Source organism: Leucoraja erinacea, chromosome 22 (assembly GCF_028641065.1).
Source record: "Leucoraja erinacea ecotype New England chromosome 22, Leri_hhj_1, whole genome shotgun sequence".
Classification (NCBI taxonomy): domain Eukaryota; kingdom Metazoa; phylum Chordata; class Chondrichthyes; order Rajiformes; family Rajidae; genus Leucoraja; species Leucoraja erinaceus.
This window is the reverse complement of record NC_073398.1, coordinates 214,418-236,363: the sequence shown is the minus strand read 5'-3', so window position 1 is coordinate 236,363 and position 21,946 is coordinate 214,418. Positions and strand designations below refer to the sequence as shown.

General features: G+C 43.4%; 1 protein-coding gene across 2 annotated transcripts in view; it reads right to left on the bottom strand.

Moving 5' to 3' along the window:
• LOC129707613 (cilia- and flagella-associated protein 54-like) overlaps positions 1-21,946 on the bottom strand; it is a 297,068-nt gene that overhangs the window by 193,022 nt on the left and 82,100 nt on the right. For both annotated transcript variants that reach the window (XM_055652738.1, XM_055652739.1), the window contains one exon: positions 13,905-13,996. In XM_055652738.1, the coding sequence (XP_055508713.1) occupies positions 13,905-13,996 (92 nt within the window). The remainder of the gene's footprint in view (positions 1-13,904; positions 13,997-21,946) is intronic.

Here is a 21,946-nt window from a genome sequence, read left to right as displayed (position 1 = left end):
GTGAGTATATGGAATGAGCTGCCAGAGGAAGAAGTTTAGGCAAGGACAATAACAACATTTAAAAGATATTTAAGCAGGTACATGGAATGGAAAGTGGAGTTGGCCAAATATGGGATAATCTTGTGGGGTAATTTTAAGGATTGGTGCTGCAGTCTCAATTATATACAATCCATATCAATAGCTTTGATGAAGAGTCCAAATAACCAAACCTGCTGATAATATAAAGATAGGTGGGTTAGCATATTATCAGGAAGTAACAAAGAGCCTGGAAAAGAATATAGATAGGTTAAGCGAATATGCAAGAGGTTGGCAGATGGAGCATAATCTAGGAGATCTGATTTAATCCACAAGTTTACGTGTTACAGTAGAACAAGGCCATTCCACCCATCGGGTCTACCCCGTCATTCAATCATGGCTGATCTCTGCTTCTTAATCCCATTTTCCTGCCTTTTCCCCATAATTCTTGACATCCATTGTAATCAAGAATTATGTATCTCTGCCTTAAAAATATCCACTGACTTGGCCTCCACAGCCTTCTGCGGTAATGAGTTCAACAGATGAATAACCCTCTGACTACAGAAGTTTCTCAACTTTCTAAAAGAGCGCCCTTTAATTCTGAGGTTATGACCCCTGGTCCTAGACTCTCCCACTAGTGGAACCATGCTTTCCACATCCACTCTATCTATGCCTTTCATTAATCTGTAAGTTTCAATGAGGTCCCTCCTGAACCTTCTAAACTCCAGCAAATAGAGGCCCAGTGCTGTCAAACGTACATCATCATATGTTAACACACTCATTCCTGGAATCATTCTTGTAAACCACCTATCCACTGGCAAGTTTGATGTGGGAATTACAGAGACATGGCTGCAAGAGGACTAGGGCTGGGAACTGAATATTCAAGGGTATACGTCCTGTCGAAAAGACAGATAGGTGGGCAGAGGGAGTGGGGTAGCTCTGTTGGCATGGAATGAAATTCATTCCCTTGCGAGGGGTGACATAGAATCAGGAGATGTAGAGTCGGTATGGATAGAACTGAGGAATTCGAAGGGTAAAAAGATCCTAATGGGAGTTATCTACAGGCCCCCAAACAGTAGCCTGGATATTGGATGCAAGTTGAATCAAGAGTAAAAATTGGCATGCAGCAAAGGTAATGCTACAGTTGTTATGGGTGATTTCAACATGCCGACAGACTGGGAAAAACAGGTTGCTACTGGACCCCAAGAAAGGGAGTTTGTGGAGTGCCTCCATGATGGATTCTTGTGCTGGACCCTACCAGGGAGAAGGCAATTCTGGATTTAGTGTTGTGAAATGAACCGTATTTTTTGATAACTCGAAGTAAAGGAGCCATTAGGAGGTAGTGACTATAATATGGTAAGTTTTAATCTACAATTTGAGATGGAGAAGGGTAAATCGGAGGTGCCCATGTTACAGTTAAGGTGTCCGTGGGATGTCTGAAAGGCGCCCATTAAATAAAATGTATTATTATTATTATTATTACAGTTGAACAAAGGGGACAATGGAGCCATAAGGAAGGAGCTGACCAAAGTCGACTGGAAAGATATGCCAGCAGGGATGACAGTGGAACAGCAATGGCAGGTATTTCTGGGAACAATACAGAAGGTGCAGGATCAGTTCATTGAAAGAGGCAGAAAGATTTTGAAGGAAGGGGTTCCCAACCTTTTTCTTCCAGTTTACCCTCTGGCAACTTTTCGAAAGTAAATTTTATGTTGTGTAATTCGAGTTTACACTTCTACCTTAAGAAAGCAACCAACAAAGGCGACATTATAAAATACTTTTTTTTAACAAATCCTGATTCAACAAATTTACCTCCTGGGTAGGCAAATTTTATCCCCGGGGGGTGAATTTACCCCAGGTAAGGAACACCTTTTCTAAGCAGAGTAAAAGACGACCGTGGCTGACAAGGGAAGTTAAGGACAGTATAAAAATAAAAGAGAAGTATAACATTGCAAAGATGAGCGGGAAGCCAGAGGATTGTGTAACTTTTAAAGAGCAGCAGAAGATAACTAAAAAGGAAATATGGGGAGAAAAGTTGAGGTACAGAGGTAAGCTAGCCAAGAATATAAAGGAGGAAAGTAAAAGCTTCTTTCGGTATGTGAAGATAAAACAATTAGTTAAGACAAATGTGGGTCCTTTGAAGACAGAAACTGGTGAATTTATTATGGGGAACAAGGAAATGGCAGACGAGTTGAACAGGAACTTTGGATCTGTCTTCATGAAAGGTGTAGCAACACTTATAGGGGTGTATTATAGACCGCCAAACGGGAAACGAGAATTGGAAGAGCAAATATGTAAGAAGATAGCAGATATTAGTAGTAAGCACAAGGTAGTGATTGTGCGAGATTTCAACTTTCCACACATAGACTGGGAAACACATTCTGTAAATGGGCTGGATGGGTTGGAGTTTGTAAAATGTGTGCAGGATAGTTTTTTGCAGCAATACATAGAGGTACCTACTAGAGGAGGGGCAGTGCTGGACCTCCTGTTAGGAAATGAGACAGGACAGGTGGCGGAGGTATGCGTTGGGGAGCACTTCGGGTCCAGTGATCACAATACCATTAGTTTCAATATAATTATGGAGAGGGTCAAAACTGGACCTAGGGTTGAGATTTTGATTGGAGAAAGGCTAACTTTGATGCGATGCGAGATGATTTAAAAGGAGTGAACTGGGACATTTTGTTTTATGGGAAAGATGTAGAAGAGAAATGGAGAACATTTAAAGGGGAAATTTTAAGAGTACAGAATCTTTATGTTCCTGTTCGGTTGAAAGGAAACAGTAAAAATTGGAAAGAGCCCTGGTTTTCAAGGGAAATTGGACATCTTGTTCGGAAAAAGAGGGAGATCTACAATAATTATAGGCAGCATGAAGTAAATGAGGTGCTTGAGGAGTATAAGGAATGTAAAAAGAATCTTAAGAAAGAAATTAGAAAAGCTAAAAGAAGATATGAGGTTGCTTTGGCAAGTAAGGTGAAAGTAAATCCAAAGGGTTTCTACAGCTATATTAATAGCAAAAGGATAACGAGGGATAAAATTGGTCCATTGGAGAGACAGAGTGGACAGCTATCTGCAGAGCCAAAAGAGATGGGGGAGATATTGAACAATTTTTTTTCTTCGGTATTCACCGAGGAGAAGGATATTGAATTATGTGAGGTAAGGGAAACTAGTAGAGTAGCTATGGATACTATGAGGTTCAAAGTAAAAGAAGTACTGACACTTTTGAAAAATATAAAAGTGGATAAGTCTCCAGGTCGTGACAGGATATTCCCTAGGACATTGAGGGAAGTTAGTGTAGAAATAGTCGGGGCTATGACAGAAATATTTCAAATGTCATTAGAAACGGGAATAGTCCCCGAGGATTGGCGTACTGCGCATGTTGTTCCATTATTTAAAAAGGGTTCAAAGAGTAAACCTAGCAATTATAGACCTGTTAGTTTGACTTCAGTGGTGGGCAAATTAATGGAAAAGATACTTAGAGATAATATATATAAGCATCTAGATAAACAGGGTCTGATTAGGAACAGTCAACATGGATTTGTGCCTGGAAGGTCATGTTTGACTAATCTTCTTGAATTTTTTGAAGAGGTTACTAGGGAAATTGACGAGGGTAAAGCAGTGGATGTTGTCTATATGGACTTTAGTAAGGCCGTTGACAAGGTTCCTCATGGAAGGTTGGTTAAGAAAGGTCAACTGTTGGGTATAAATGCAGGAATAGCAAGATGGATTCAACAGTGGCTGAATGGGAGAAGCCAGAGGGTAATGGTGGATGGCTGTTTATCGGGTTGGAGGCAGGTGACTAGTGGGGTGCCTCAGGGATCTGTGTTGGGTCCTTTGTTGTTTGTCACGTACATCAATGATCTGGATGAAGGTGTGGTAAACTGGATTTGGCAGGACAAATCAAAATAGGACGTACATGGTAAATGGTAGGGAATTGAAGAATACAGTTGAACAGAGGGATCTGGGAATAACCGTGCATAGTTCCTTGAAGGTGGAATCTCATATAGATAGGGTGGTAAAGAAAGCTTTTGGTATGCTAGCCTTTATAAATCAGAGCATTGAGTATAGAAGCTGGGATGTAATGTTAAAATTGTACAAGGCATTGGTGAGACCAAATCTGGAGTATGGTGTACAATTTTGGTCGCCCAATTATAGGAAGGATGTCAACAAAATAGAGAGAGTACAGAGGAGATTTACTAGAATGTTGCCTGGGTTTCAACAACTAAGTTACAAGGTTAGGTTGAATAAGTTAGGTCTTTATTCTCTGGAGCGCAGAAGGTTAAGGGGGGACCTGATAGAGGTCTTTAAAATGATGAGAGGGATAGACAGAGTTGATGTGGACAAGCTTTTCCCTTTGAGAATAGGGAAGATTCAAACAAGAGGACATGACTTCAGAATTAAGGGACAGAAGTTTAGGGGTAATATGAGGGGGAACTTCTTTACTCAGAGAGTGGTAGCGGTGTGGAATGAGCTTCCAGTGGAAGTGGTGGAGGCAGGTTCATTGGTATCATTTAAAAATAAATTGGATAGGCATATGAATGAGAAGGGAATGGAGGATTATGGTATGAGTGTGCAGGCAGGTGGGACTAAGGGGAATTAAAAAAAAATTGTTCGGCACGGACTTGTAGGGCCGAGATAGCCTGTTTCCGTGCTGTAATTGTTATATGGTTATATGGTTATATGAAGGAAGACACAAACAATCTTCCTGATATAGTAGTGGTCAGAGGACCAAGGGTGACGGAGGAATAGAAGGAAATTCACATTAGGCAGGAAATGGTGTTGGGTAGACTGATGGGACTGAAGGCTGATAAAGCTCCCCAGGGCCTGATAGTCTGCATCCCAGGGTACTTAAGGAGGAGGCTCTCGCATTCGCGGACGCATTGGTGATCATTTCCAATGTTCTATTGACTCAGGATCAGTTCCTGTGGATTGAGGGTAGCTAATGTTATCCCACTCTTTAAGAAAAGGAGGGAGAAAACAGGGAATTATAAACCAGTTAGTCTGATACGGTGGTGGGGAAGATGCTGGAGTCAGTTCGAAAAGATAAAATAGCGGCACATTTGGACTGCAGTAACAGGATTGGTCTGAGTCAGCATGGATTTACAAAGGGGAAATCATGCTTGGCTTTTTTTTTGGAATTTTTTGAGGATGTAACGAGGAAAATGGACAAGAGAGAGCCAGTGGATGCAGTGTACCTGGACTTTCAGAAACCTTTTGATAAGGTCCCACATACGAGATTAGTAGGCAAAATTAGAGCACATGGTATTGGGGGTAGAGTGCTAAAATGAATAGAAAATTGGTTGGCAGACAGTAAACAAAGAGTATGGATTAACGGGTCCCTTTCAGAATGACAGGCAGTGACTGGTGGGGTACCGCAAGGTTCGGTACCGGGACAGCAGCTATTTACAATATACATTAATGATTTAGATGAAGGGATTATAACTAACAGTAGCAAATTTGCTGATGGCACAATGCTGTGTGGCAGTGTAAACTGTGAGGATGCTCCGATGATGCAGGGTGACTTGGACAGGTTGGGTGAGTGGGCAGATGCAGTTTAATGTGGATAAATGTGAGGTTATCTACTCTGGTGGCAAGAACGGGAAGGCAGATTATTATCTCAATGCTGTCAAGCTAGGAAAAGGGGAAGTACAACGAGATCTGGGTGTTACATAGAAACATAGAAAATAGGTGCAGGAGTAGGCCATTCGGCCCTTCGAGCCAACACCGCCATTCATTGTGATCATGGCTGATCATCCCCAATCAATAACCCGTGCATGCATTCTCCCCATATCCCTTGACCACTAGCCCCTGGAGCTCGATCTAACTCTCTCTTAAATCCAGGCAGTGATTTGGCTTCCACTGCCCTCCGTGACAGGGAATTCCACAAATTCACAAGCCTCTGGGTGAAAAAGTTTTTTCTCACCTTAGTTCTAAATGGCCTCCCCTTTATTCTAAGACTGTGGCCCCTGGTTCTGGACGCGCCCAACAATGGGAACATTTTTCCTGCATCTAGCTGGTCCAGTCCTTTTATAATTTTATATGTTTCTATAAAATACCCCCTCATCCTTATAAACTCTAGTGAATACAAGCCTAGTCTTTTCAATTTTTCCTCATATGACTGTCCCACCATCCCAGGGATCAATCTCGTGCACCTAAGCTGCACTGCCTCAATAACAAGGATGTCCTTCTTCAAATTAGGAGACCAAAATGGTACACAATACTCCAGATGTGGTCTTACAAGAGCCTTATACAACTGCAGAAGAACCTGCATCCCAGAGTACTTAAGGAAGTAGCCCCAGAAATAGTGGATGCATTAGTGTTCGGCACGGACTTGTAGGGCCGAGATGGCCTGTTTCCGTGCTGTAATTGTTATATGCTAAGTGTTAATTTTTCAAAACTCTTTAGATTCTGGAGTAGTTCCTGAGGATTGGAGGGTAGCTAATGTAACCCCACTTTTTAAAAAGGGAGGGAGAGAGAAAACGGGGAATTACAGACCAGTTAGTCTAACATCGGTAATGGAGAAACTGCTAGAATCAGTTATTAAAGATGGGATAGCAGCACATTTGGAAAGTGGTGAAATCAGTGGACAAAGTCAGCATGGATTTATGAAAGGTAAATCATGTCTGACGAATCTAATAGAATTTTTCGAGGATGTAACTAGTAGAGTGGATAAGGGAGAACCAGTGGATGTGTTATATCTGGACTTTCAGAAGGCTTTCAACAAGGTCCCACATAAGAGATTAGTATGCAAACTTAAAGCACACGGTATTGGGGGTTCAGTATTGATGTGGATAGAGAACTGACTGGGAGACAGGAAGCAAAGTGTTGGAGTAAACGGGTCCTTTTCACAATGGAAGGCAGAGACTAGTGGGGTACCACAAGGCTCAGTGCTGGGACCCCAGCTATTTACAATATATATTAATGATTTGGCGTGGGAATTGAATGCAACATCTCCAAGTTTGCGGATGACACAAAGCTGTGGGGCAGTGTTAGCTGTGAGGAGGATGCTAGGAGGCTGCAAGGTGACTTGGATAGGCTGGGTGAGTGGACAAATGCATGGCAGATGCAGTATAATGTGGATAAATGTGAGGTTATCCACTTTGGTGGCAAAAACAGGAAAGTAGACTATTATCTGAATGGCGGCCGATTAGGAAAAGGGGAGATGCAACGAGAATCTGGGTGTCATGGTACACCAGTCATTAAAAGTAGGCATGCAGGTGCAGCAGGCAGTGAAGAAAGCGAATGTTATGTTAGCATTCATAGCAAAAGGATTTGAGTATAGGAGCAGGGAGGTTCTACTGCAGTTGTACAGGGTCTTGGTGAGATCACACCTGCAGTATTGCGTACAGTTTGGGTCTCCTAATCTGAGGAAAGAAATTCTTGCCATAGAGGGAGTGCAGAGAAGGTTCACCAGAATGATTCCTGGGATGTCAGGACTTTCATATGAAGAAAACTGGAGAGACTTGGCTTGTCCTCGCTAGAATTTAGAAGATTGACGGGGATCTTATAGAAACGTACAAAATTCTTAAGGGGTTGGACAGGCTAGATGCAGGAAGATTGTTCCCGATGTTGGGGAAGTCCAGAACAAGGGGTCACAGTTTAAGGATAAGGGGAAAACTTTTAGGGCTGAGATGAGGAAAACATGAGGGTTGAATGGCCTACTCCTGCACCTATTTTCTATGTTTCTATGTTTCTAACCTCTTAACCTATACTGAAATCCTCTTGTTATGAAGGCCAACATTCCATTTGCTTTCTTCACTGCCTGCTGCTGTACCTACACGCCAACTTTCAGTGACATTGAACTTTCAAGGACACCCAGGTCTCGCTGTACCTCCCCCTTACCTAACATGTCCCCATTGAGATAATAATCTGCTCCCTTATTTTTGCGACCAAAGTGGATAACCTCACATTTATCTATATTATACTGCATCTGCCACGCATCTCCCACTCACTCAATGTGTCCAGGTCACCCTGCAACCTCCTAACATCCTCTTCACAGTTCACACTGCTTCCCAGCTTTGTGTCATCCGCAAACGTGCTAGTGTTGCTCCTAATTCCCTCTTCCAAATCATTAATATATATGGTAAACAGTTGCAGCCCCAACACCGAGCCTTGCGGCACTCCACTCGCTACTGCCTGCCATTCTGAAATGGACCGTTCACTCTTACTCTTTGGTTCCTGTCTGTCAACCAATTTTCTATCCATGTCAACAGCCTACCTCCAATACCATGTGCTCTAATTTTGGTCACCAGTCTCCCGTGCAGGACCTTATCAAAGGCTTTCTGAAAGTCTAGATACACTACATCCACTGGCACCCCTTCATCCATTTTACTTGTCACATCCTCCAAAAGGGGTCACAGTTTAAGGTTAAGGAGGAAGTCTTTTAGGACCGAGATGAGAAAATCATTTTTTACACAGAGTGGTGAATCTGTGGAATTCTGTGCCACAGAAGGTAGTTGAGGCCAGTTCATTGGCTATATTTAAGAGGGAGTTAGATGTGGCCCTTGTGGCTAAAGGGATCAGGGGGTATGGGGAGAAGGCAGGTACAGGATACTGAGTTGGATGATCAGCCATGATCATACTGAATAGCGGTGCAGGCTCGAAGGGCCGAATGGCCTACTCCTGCAAATATTTTTTATGTTTCTATGTTTCTACTAGCTATTCATCCAATCCACAGGAACTGATCCTGAATCTATTGAACATTAGAAAATGATCACCAATGCGTCCACTATTTCTAGAGCCACCTCCCTGAGGACCCTGGGATGCAGACCATCAGTCCCAGGGGATTTATCATCCTTCAGTCCCGTTGGCCTACCCAATACTATTTCTCGCCTAATGAAAATGTATTTCAGTTCCTCTACCCCTTAGATCCTCTGTCCTCCAGTACATCTGGGAGATTGTTTGTGTCTTCCTTAGTGAAGACAGATCCGAAGTACCTATTCAACTCTTCTGCCATTTCCTTGTTGCCCATAATAATTTCACCTGTGTCTGCCTTTAAGTGACCCACATTTGACTTTGCTACTCTTTTTCCCTTAACATATCTAAAGAAGCTTTTACTGTCGTTCTTTATATTCCTGCCCAGCTTCCCATCGTACATCATCTTTTCAGTCCGTATTGCCCGTTTTGTTTCCTTCTGTTGTCCTATGAAAGTTTCCCAATCCTCTGGCTTCCGGCTACTCTTTGCTGTGTTATACATCTTTTGTTTTAGTTTTATTCTATCTCTAACTTCTCTTGTCAGCCACGGTTGCCTCCTACTCCCCTTAGAATCTTTTTTCCTTTTTGGAATGAAATGATCCTGTTTCTCCCGGATTATGCCCAGAAATTCCTCCCGTTGCTGTTTCACCGTCATTCCTAGGATCCCTTTCCAGTCTACTTTGGCCAGCTCCCCTCTAATGCCTTCATAGTCCCCTTTGTTCAACTGCATCACTGCCACTTCCGATTTAACGTTCTCCTTCCCAAATTGCAGATTAAACCTAATCATATTATGATCACTACCTCCAAGCGGTTCCTTTACCTCGAGTTCTGTTTATCATATCTGGTTCATTGGACAACACTAAATCCAGAATTGTCTTTTCTCTGGTCGGCTTCATTACAAGCTGCTTTAAGAATCCATCTCGGAGGCATTCTACAAACTCTTTTTCTTGGGGTCTTGAACCAACCTGATTTTCCCTGTCCCATTGTGATATCTGTGAGATCGCACTGTGACTCATGCAGCAGTTTGGTTTTAGTGGGACCACGTGTAGGTTCCAATCTCCCACACCTGTCCCATTGTGATGTCATATATGTAAATGAGATCCATTGTGATCGGACATCTGTGAGGTGGCACTGACCCATGCAGCAGTTCGATTTTAAAAAATGTTGATGTTTTGTGAACAATTTTATTCAAAATCTGGGGAAATAATTGAGGAAATCTAGACAGGAGTGGATTTCTGAAGTCATAAGATCAATCCCTACCGAAATTGTAAAAATCTCCGCGTTGTTGCCTCTGGTTTTTGGGGAGATATGTTTCACATGCAAAACCACACACACGCACGTACGCGTGCACACACACACATAACACTTTTAATAGATACAATACCAATTGCAGCACCCGTTGGGTCTGTTCCCCCAAAGTGTGGTTGCGAGGGAGGGGGGGGGGGGCATGCGGCATCACGTACACTAACTACCCCTCCACACACACGCTAACTACCCCCCTTGATGTTATATGAATATTATTAATTTGCTCCTTTGACCCAATAACCACCTATTCCACTGACACATAGCCCCCAACTCGCAGGCGTTTCTAGACAGGCCGGGGGGAGGGATGATAGAGAGTGCGGGCAGAGAGAGAATGGGGAGACACAGAGAGAGGTGGGCAGAGACAGGAGGGCAAGAGACAGAGGGAGAGGGGCATGAAGGGGAGGAGGAGGAGAGGAGGGATGGGTGAGGTGGGAGGAGGGGTGAGAGAGATGGGAGGACAGAGAGAAGGGAGGAGCGAGAGGGATAGAGGGGGCTGAGATGGGGGGACAGGAAGGGGTAGTATGGGGGGGAAGGGGGAAAGGGAGGGGAAAGGAGGGTGAGGGGGGAAGGGATGGGGTGGAGGGAAGGGGGTAGGAGAGGGGTGGAGGGGAGGGGTGGAGGGGGGGGGGGGAAGGGTGTTTAGGGGACGGGAAGGGGAGAGAGAGAGAGCGAGAGCGGGGAGAGAAATAGAGAGAGAGAGAGAGAAAAAGGAGAGATAGAGGGGGGGGGTGAGAGAGGGGGGGGTGAGAGAGAGGGGGGGGTGAGCGAGAGGGGGGTGAGAGAGAGAGAGAGAGAGAGAGAGAGAGAGAGAGAGAGAGAGGGCCGAAACGTTGCCCATTTCCTTCGCTCCATAGATGCTGCCGCACCCGCTGAGTATCTCCAGCATTTTTGTCTATCTTAAACTGTGGCCTCGGGTTCTACACTTCCCCAATATCGGGAACATGTTTCCTGCCTCTAGCGTGTCCAAACCCTTAACAATCTTATATGTTTCAATAAGATTCCTTCTCATCCTTCTAAACTCCAGAGTGTACAAGCCCATCCGTTTCGTTCTCTCAGCATTTGAAAGTCCTGCCATCCCGGGAATTAACCTTGTAAACCTAGGTTGCACTCCCTCAGTAGCAAGAATGTCCTTCCTCAAATTAGGGACCAAAACTGCACACAGTACTCCAAGTGTGGTCTCACTAGCGCCCTGTACAACTGCAGAAGGACATCTTTGCTCCTATACTCGACTCCTCTTGTTATAAAGGCCAACATGCCATTCGCTTTCTTCACTGCCTGTTGTACCCGCATGCTTACTTTCATAGACTGATGAACAAGGATCCCCAGATCCCGTTGTACTTTCCCTTTTCCCCAACTAGATGCCATTTAGATAGTAATCTGACTTCCTGTTTTTGATACCAAAGTGGATAACCTCACATTTATCCACATTAAACGTCATCTGCCATGCATCTGCCCACTCCACCAACCTGTCCAAGTCACCCTGCAATCTCATAGCATCCTCCTCACAGTTCACACTGCCACCCAGCTTAGTGTCATCTGCAAATTTGCTAACGTCACTTTGAATCCCTTCATTAAAATCATTGACGTATATCGTAAATAGCTGTGGACCCAGCACCGAACCTTGCGGTACCCCACTAGTCACTGACTGCCATTGTGAAAGGGACCCGTAAATCCCTACTCTCTGTTTCCTGTCTGCCAACCAATTTTCTATTCATGTCAGCACTCTACCCCCAATACCATGTGCCCTAATTTTGCCCATTAATCTCCTATGTGGGGCCCTATCAAATGCTTTCTGAACGTCCAGGTGCACTACATCCACTGGCTCTCCCCTGTCCTAGTTACATCCTCAAAAAATTCTGGAAGATTAATCATGCATGATTTCCCCTTCATAAATCCATGCTGACTCCTGATCCTGAATGTCCATCCGATCCTGTGTTACTGCTATCTAAATGTGCCGCTATTTCATCTATTATAATTGATTCCAGCATCTTCCACCACCACCACCGATGTCAGGCTAACTGGCTTATAATTCCCTGTTTTCTCTCTCCCACCTTTCTTAAAAAGTGGGATAACATTAGCTACCCTCCAATCCCTGGGATGCAGACCATCAGGCCCTGGGAAGTTATCAGCTTGTGGTCCCATCAGTCTACCCAATACCATTTCCTGCCTAATGTGGATTTCCTTCAGTTCCTCCGTCACCCCAGATCCTCTGGCCAATCCTCTATCAGGAAGAATGTTTGTGTCCTCCTTATTGAAGACAGGTCCAAAGTACCAGTTCAACTCATCTGCCATTTCCTTGTTCCCCATAATACATTCATCTTTTTCAGTCTTCAAGGGTCCAACTTTGGTTTTAACTAATATTTTCCTCTTCACATACCTAAAGAAGCTTTTACTATCCTTCTTTATATTCTTGGCTAGCTTACCTTCGTACCTCATCTTTTCTCCCGGTATTGTCTTTTTAGTTCTACTGTTGTTCTTTAAACATTACCCAATCCTCTTGCTTCCCGCTCATCATTGCTACGGAGGAGGGAGAAAGAGTGCAAGGGATGAAGAGAAATGAGCTGCGCCTGTGCAGTTGGGGGCTATGGGTGAGTGGTGGAATATTGCGTTGGGGGACCAAGTCTCTTGTGTGACAGGGGCCCAAATGGTCCCACTTAATCTAGTAATATCTATTTGCAACGCTAAATTAAAAGGAAACTACGTTGGTCACAGACCCATACAGAACGGAAACAAGTCCTTTGGCCCAATTGATCCATACCGACAAAGATCCCCCATCCTAAGCTAGTACCATTTGCCCGTGCCTGGCCCATATTCCTCTCAACATTTCCGATCCGTGTGCCTTTCTAAATGTATATTTTTTAAAGATGTTATTGTTCCTGGCTCGACTACTTCATTTAGTAGCTCGCTCCATACACCGACCATGTGGGAGAAAGTTACCACTTAGATTCTTATTAAATCTTCCCTGTCTCACCTTAAAACTACGCCGTTATACCAATAAATCCTTATGCTCCGCAATGCTCCCCAAGGCCCCAAGACGCCACTGCACACTATGAAGGTCCTGCTCTGGCCTGACTTCCCAAAATGCTACAACTCCACTCATCTGAATTAAACTAAATTTTCCATTCCTTGACCCAATTGTCTAGCTGATCAAAATTATACTGTAATCCACTTATCATTAGCCAGGCTTTGTCCACCCCAACTCTTTCTCCCTCCTCTGACATCAGCCCGAAGAAGGGTCCTGATCCAAAACTTTGCCTATTCATGTTCTCCCGAGATGCCTGTCGAACTGAATTATGCCACACTTTGTGTTTTAAAAACCAAATTGGATACCTGAAGTTGGCAAATTCAGTGTTTATACTGTTGGATTGTAATTGCCTTGAGCAGAATATAAGATGTTGTTAATCCATTTTGTATTTGGTCTCTTTGCAGCAATGGGAAAGACTGAGGACATACACTTTGGCATGGAAGTAGGAATAAGAGTTAAATTGAGTTTGAAAATGTAAAGAAAGTTGAGGGAAACTTTAAGAGGTTCCAATTTTAAGGTATTAACTACATTCAATATTTTAAGTCTTTGAATAAGTTTATATCCAACACATAGTAAACTCCGCTGATTTCAGGGAAAGTTTGTCTTCAACCAGTTTTATGCAGTTATTTGTACCCTAGTTGAAGTATGATCCTTTGTTTAATTGCTAATAGCAACTAAATGAGATTGACTGTTAATATATTGATTATATAATTGCACACTTTTCTCAGAAATAAAATGCTCCCATTTCTCACTGAAAGGGTGCAAAATTAGCAATCAGATAAAATGAATTTTGTCTGGATGGAAGATAGAATATTTTATCATTCACATTTCTTTCATATTTATTTTTATGACAGATAATGCAACTCACCACTAGTAAATTAGTTGGACTACAATATTCGGTTTGGATTGATGTTGGAGTTTGTGTAGATGTTGCTGTTTCACTTCTGCTTCCACGCATACCTATTAACATTGATAATTCAGTGTTCAGTTTAAATGTCTAATAACTGAGGAAATACTTAACAGCAGAAAGAAACACCTGCAAAGTTTTATCACCCCATGGGCAAATTGTTTTCAAACTTTGGATATCCAAAAGTATATGATTTTGCCTTGGAACTGACAGTACCGTTCTCACCATTATGAATTATTTCATTGCAGTGACTTCTAAATTTTAGAATGTTTCTACAATCTAGATTACATTCATTTAAAATATATAATCATGAGATGCATTACTGTTCTTTGCATAATCATGTACTGTAATAATAATATTTCAGAGAAGGATAATTGGGATGCATAATGTATCTATTTTTGTATAAAGCTAAAATCGCTGGAAATGTTCAGCAATTTCAGCATTGATATTTTATACTTCCACATCGATAGTCACTACCAAGGAAAACGTGAGGCCTTCTTTCCTTTCTGAAAGAGAGGCCATTCCGATTCCATTCTACCTTACCAGTCGACGGATTTGCCATGTTGTCCATTCGACTTTACCAGTCGACCACGTTTTGAACAACTTCTCAAAAAGTAAGAAAATCCAGATGTTGAAAATCTCAAATAAGAATTAGAAAATCTCAATATGCTGGAATTACACAGCAGGTCAATTGGAATCAGTGGAGAAGGTTGAGATTTCTATTGAATACGTCCCATCACAACACACCTTCCCCAATTTCTCCTTTGATGGCACATACTTTCTCTGCATTAAAGGTGATAACACATTATCTACTCTATCACATTGATATTTGTATGACCTTGGTTCATACATAGAAACATAACAAATAGGTGCAGGAGTATGCCATTCAGCCCTTCGAGCCTGCACCTCCATTCAATATGATCATGGCTGATCATCCAACTCAGTATCCCATCCCTGCCTTCTCTCCATACCCCCTGATCCCTTTAGCCACAAGGGCCACATCTAACTCCCTCTTAAATATAGCCAATAAACTGGCCTCAACTACCTTCTGTGGCAGAGAATTCCACAGATTCACCACTCTCTGTGTGAAAAATGTTTTCCTCATCTCGGTCCTAAAAGTTTTCCCCTTATCCTTAAACTGTGACCCCTTGTTCTGGACTTCCGCAACATCGGGAACAATCTTGCTGCATCAAGCCCGTCCAACCCCTTAAGAATTTTGTATGTTTCTATAAGATCCCCTCTCAATCTTCTAAATTCTAGCGAGTACAAGCCAAGTCTATCCAGTTTTCTTCATATGAAAGTCCTGACATCACAGGAATCATTCTGGTGAACCTTCTCTGTACTCCCTCTATGGCAAGAATTTATTTCCTCAGATTAGGAGACCCAAACTGTACGCAATATTCCAGGTGTGGTCTCACCAAGACCCTGTACAACTGCAGTAGAACCTCCTTGCTCCTATACTCAAATCCTTTTGCTATGAATGCTAACATACCATTCGCTTTCTTCACTGCCTGCTGCACCTGCATGCCTACTTTTAATGACTGGTGTACCATGACACCCAGGTCTCGTTGCATCTCCCCTTTTCCTAATCGGCCACCATTCAGATAATAGTCTACTTTCCTGTTTTTGCCACCGAAGTGGATAACCTCGCATTTATCCACATTATCCAAAGTAGTTATTTAATTGGTCTGCCATGTCCTTGTTCTCCATGATCAATTCACCTGTTTCTGACGGCACGGGGCCTATATTTGTTTTAACTAATCTTTTCCTCTTCTCATATCTATAAAAACTTTTGCAGTCAGTTTTTATGTTCCCTGCCAGTTTTCTTTCATAATCTATTTTCCCTTTCCTAATTAAGCTTTTTGTCCTCCTCTGCTGGAATCTGAATTTCTCCCAGTCCTCTGGTAGGCTGCTTTTTCTGGCTAATTTGTACGCTTCATCTTTTGCTCTGCTCTTCTTCTTATGTTGCAACATAAGAACTTAATTTGTTTTCAAAATTAACAGTGAGTGGCGGAGCATTTTGTGACCTTCTGAAAAGGATGTTTAAGATGGAAACATAGACATAGAAACATGGAAAATAGGTGCAGGAGTAGACCATTCGATCCAGTACCGCCATTCGATATGATCATGGCTGATCATCCGACTCAGTATCCCATCCCTGCCTTCTCTCCATACCCCCTGATCCCTTTAGCCACAAGGGCCACATCTAACTCCCTCTTCAATATAGTCAATGAACTGGCCTCAACTACCTTCTGTGGCAGAAAATTCCACAGATTCTCCATTCTCTTCAGAGACAGCACCTACCTCCAAGCCATCAGATATTTTAATCATCAGATAATCACTTTGCACTTTCTTTTGCACTTGCACTTACGCTTAACATGATGCTGCTGGGTACTGTCTTTCCTGTATATATTGTCCTTCGTACGGTATTGGCTGTATTATTTATTGTGGTGTATGTGGTGGTTGTATTGTACTGTATTGTATCTGTCTGAGAGCGAACCAAGACACATTCCTATCAACTTGTTGACATGGCAATAAATTTCTTGAATCTTGAATCTTGAATCTCTGTGTAAAAAATGATTTTCTCATCTCGGTCCTAAAAGACTTCCCTCTTATCCTTAAACTGTGAACCCTAGTTCTGGACTTCCCCAACATCGGGAATAATCTTCCTGCATCTAGCCTGTCCAACCCCTTAAGAATACCGCATACCGCATAAAAGTATGTCTTTCTTGTCTCTTGTGTTCACTAAAGTATCATTACATTAAATTTGAAAAGCAGATTGTAGGAAGTATCTTTCGTGTCCATCATCTATGCTTCAAATGTTCGACCAGGCTCTTGCAATGTGGACAGCCTTCTCGTTTGCCACCGCTTGATCTTCCAGGCAGCGTCGTTCAGCAAGGAATGGGCATCTTAGTAGGTGTGACATGGATTGCACAGGATGATCAACAATTTTGTCATTTTAAAGAAGCATCTTAAAGAGGAAGGAAGTATAGTGGGGTGGGTATATGTGTGTGCGTGATCGGCTAATCACAGAGTTCAACCAAGCTAAGATGACTTGGTCATTGCATTCCGTACTGACTTAAGGGCCTGTCCCACGGGTATGCGACTGCATGCGGCAAGTGTGACCTAACGTGGTCGCTTGAGCCGTACAGGCCTCGCGGGGCTGGTCCCACTTCGATCGCAGGAGCCGTATGGAGTTGTGCGGAGCTGGTCTCGACATCACACGGGGCTCCGAAAAACTGACAGTGTTCAAAAATTCTGCACGCCAACGGCCTGCCGGCCCGCAGCCACCTCGACGCTGTACGCACCGCGTCGACGGGTATACGCAGCATCTCGACGCCAGACGCAGCGTCTTGACACCTTACGTCACGCGTGGACTTCCCGCGGACTTCACGTCACTCACTCGACCCCCGCGTGACCCCCACTTCCGGTTTGGTCGCGCTTGCCGCATGCAGTCGCGTGCTCGTGGGACAGGCCCTTTACACATAGAATAGTTGTGGTGGGTGTTATTCTGAATGGAGGTCTGTGACCAGTGGAGTTCCTCTGGAATCTGTGTTGGGACCTCGGTTGTTTCTATTGTACAAAAATTACTTGTAAGTAAATGTAGATGGGTTGCCTAGCAAGATTGCAGACAGCACAATTGATAGAGTTGTGGACAGTGTATGTCAAAGTATGCAGCGGGATAGAGATCAGCTATAGAAATGGGCAGAGAAATGGCAGATGAAAGTTAATTGAAGCAGAAGTGAAATGTTTCATTCACAGCTATAGTTGAGAGGTTAAACGTAAAGGGAAAAGATAGAGTTAATGGCATGACCCTGAACAACGTTGATGTACAGAGTCAAGAAAGCAGGGTAGAGGTATTTGCTGTAGTTACCTAAAATTAGAGAATTTAACATTCATACCACTGGGATGTAAGCTGCAATGCATAATAGTAGATGCTGTTCCTCCAGCATGTGGCCTCACTCTGGCAATGGAGGAGAACCAGGCCAGAAATCAGTATGGGAATGGGAAGGGGAGTTAAAGTGGTATGCAGCTGGGAGGTACAGTCAGCTTTGGTGGACCAAACGCAAGTGTACAGCGAAATGGATGCCGAGTCTATGCTTGATCTCGTCTAACTGTCAAACTATCGTGGAACCTCCTTGTCTGAGGTTACCTGTTGCCGATCCCAATTTGTCCTGCTTTTCCTTCGCTTCAATTTTTCTCCCCCCACGCTCCCAACTACAATCAGTCTGAAGAAGGTTCCCAACCCAAAACATCACCCATCACCCATTTTATTCAGATACCTGACATGCTGAATTACTCCAGCATTTTGTGTCTACCTCTGGATTGGAAGATCTTGGCTCTTAAAAAAAAGTTAAATAAAATTGAATTATTTTCTGTGGGGCATCTGAGGCTGTGAAAATTCTGTTCTCAGCCCAGAACATTGATAAGGAACGCCGATCAATGCTTCATTTGATGATTGAAGAACGTCGGAGCATACTGAACTGTACTTGTACAGCTGTACTGTGGAGAGCATAGTATATTGTCACCTGCTTCAGCAATTCAAATAACCATATAACATATAACCATATAACAATTACAGCACGGAAACAGGCCATCTCGGCCCTACAAGTCCATGCCGAACAAATTTTTTTCCCCTTAGTCCCACCTGCCTGCACTCGTACCATAACCCTCCATTCCCTTCTCATCCATATGCCTATCCAATTTATTTTTAAATGATACCAATGAACCTGCCTCCACCACTTCCACTGGGAGCTCATTCCACACCGCCACCACTCTCTGCGTAAAGAAGTTCCCCCTCATATTACCCCTAAACTTCTGTCCCTTAATTCTGAAGTCATGTCCTCTTGTTTGAATCTTCCCTATTCTCAAAGGGAAAAGCTTGTCCACATCAACTCTGTCTATCCCTCTCATCATTTTAAAGACCTCTATCAGGTCCCCCCTTAACCTTCTGCGCTCCAGAGAATAAAGACCTAACTTATGCAACCTATCTCTGTAACTTAGTTGTTGAAACCCAGGCAACATTCTAGTAAATCTCCTCTGTACTCTCTCTAAATGTCCAGGAATGCAGGCAATTACAAAAAGTGGTTACAATGATTACAAGGTACTTTATTTGACACATGTACCATGGTACAATGAAAATCTTTTTAGTATACACTTCAGTACATGCATCACAATACATAAGCACTTAGATACTTCTTAGATAAGCATCTCAGATCAGTACTAGTATGTAGCAGTCGTGCACTGAGACAGTAAACAGAGTCACCAGATTTGGTGCCAGTTTCAAGTCCCACTTGTTGTAAGTGCCGGGATCTTCACCTGGCTATGAAGGCCTGTTGCTCTGGTGGCGTATCAGTGCTGTGCCCCATGTTTTACAATTACATGGCCACTGAGTGCAACGCTGAAAAAGACCTGGATATGAACTACAGAACAGAAAGTGGTGCCAGACCTCGGGTGGTCTTTGTATGGGCATGAAATCAGGACCCACCCAAACGCAGTGTACCTCTAAGAATGAGGCCTGATATTGAATAGGCTCGAGGGCTGAGACTGAATGGCTCTTGACAAACATTGTTCAGTCCCAAAAATTGGACAGGCAGTAGCAGACATTGCGTTCTTACATTAAGTCTTCAGCTGTAGACTCCCCAGTGCTGCTGCGCTCCATCATTGTAGTGCAAAGTTTCAGGGTAAAACAGATTGTTAATGTCACTGGTCATTCCTTTTAAAGGGTTATGATGTCCTGCGGATTCACAGTCCTCTACCCATAGCCTCAATTAGCTTTATAAGAAATTGGTGTCCTGTACCAATATTACACGGGACAACCTATTGTTTTTTCTAATGCAGTGGTCCTGACCAAATGGAATTGTTGGCAAATCTAGAAAGTCTATTGTAGGCAAGGGATTACAAACTTCTGAGATAAAATGGCAGGCCTGATATGGTGTTGGCTGACCTGGTGACTCATAGTTTGGTAAAACTTACAAATAATCAGTTTCATATATATGTTTTATACACTATTTGGAGCCTTTGAAAATTCCTAGAAAATGAACTAGATTTTACAATAATTCACAGTTTTGTAAATGCAAGCTAAGATGCATTCCCATGGCCGTTGTAAAGATCTTTCCCAAAAATGTTGTTGACATATTCCAAGCTTGAAAATAACAATTGATATACCACTGACCGACATCCACTATAAACCCACTGACTCCCATGGCTATCTGGACTACACTTCTTCCTATCCTGCTTCCTGTAAGGACTCCATCACCTACTCCCAATTCCTCCGTCTACGCCGCATCTGCACCCATGAGGAGGTGTTCCACACCAGGGCATCGGAGATGTCCTCATTCTTCAGGGAACGGGGATTCCCCTCTTCTGCTATAGATGAGGCCCTCAGCAGGGTCTCTTCTATACCCCGTGACTCTGCTCTCACTCCCCATTCCCCCACTCGTAACAAGGGCAGAGTCCCCCTTGTCCTCACCTTCCACCTTACCAGCCGTCACATACAACACATAATCCTCCGACAATTTCCCCACGTCCAACGTGATCCCACCACTGGCCACATCTTCCCATCTACTCCCTTTGTCTGCTTTCCGCAGAGACCACTCTCTCCGTAACTCCCTGGTCCATTCGTCCCTTCCCACCCGAACCACCCCCTCTCCAGGCACTTTCCTTTGCAACCGCAGGAAATGCTACACTTGTCGCTTTACCTCCCCCCTTGACTCCATTCAAGGATCCAAGCAGTCATTCCAGGTGCGGCAGAGGTTCACCTGTACCTCCTCCAACCTCATCTATTGCTTCTGCTGCTCTAGGTGCCAGCTGCTCTACATCGGTGAGACCAAGCGTAGCCTTGGCAATCACTTAGCCGAACACCTCCGCTCGGTTCGCAATATCCAACCTGATCTCCCGGTGGCTCGGCACTTCAACTCCCCCTCCCATTCCGAATCTGACCTTTCTGTCTTGGGCCTCCATGGCCAGAGTGAGGACCACCGTAAATTGGAGGAGCAGCACCTCATATTTTGCTTGGGCAGTTTACACCCCACTGGTAGGAACATTGACTTCTCTAATTTCAAGTAGTCCCTACTTTCTCCTCCCCTTATAAGATATATAACATATAACAATTACAGCACGGAAACAGGCCATCTCGGCCCTACAAGTCCGTGCCGAACAATTATTTTCCCTTAGTCCCACCTGCCTGCACTCATACCATAACCCTCCATTCCCTTCTCATCCATATGCCTATCCAATTTATTTTTAAATGATACCATCGAACCTGCCTCCACCACTTCCACTGGAAGCTTATTCCACACCGCTACCACTCTCTGAGTAAAGAAGTTCCCCTTCATTTTACCCCTAAACTTCTGTCCCTTAATTCTGAAGTCATGTCATCTTGTTTGAATCTTCCCTATTCTCAAAGGGAAAAGCTTGTCCACATCAACTCTGTCTATCCCTCTCATCATTTTAAAGGCCTCTATCAAGTCCCCCCTTAACCTTCTGCGCTCCAGAGAATAAAGACCTAACTTATTCAACCTTTCCCTGTAACTTAGTTGTTGAAACCCAGGCAACATTCTAGTACATCTCCTCTGTACTCTCTCTATTTTGTTGACATCCTTCCTATAATTGGGTGACCAAAATTGTACACCATACTCCAGATTTAGTCTCACCAATGCCTTGTACAATTTTAACATTACATCCCAGCTTCTATACTCAATGCTCTGATTTATAAAGGCTAGCATACCAAAAGCTTTCTTTACCACACTATCTATGAGATTCCACCTTCAAGGAACTATGCACGGTTATTCCCAGATCCCTCTCTTCAATCCCCTACCATTTACCATGTACGTCCTATTTTGATTTGTCCTGCCAAGGTGTAGCACCTCACATTTATCAGCATTAAACACCATCTGCCATATTTCAGCCCATTCTTCCAAATGGCCTAAATCACTCTGTAGATTTTGGAAATCCTCTTCATTATCCACAACCACAATTATCTTGGTATAATCTGCATACTT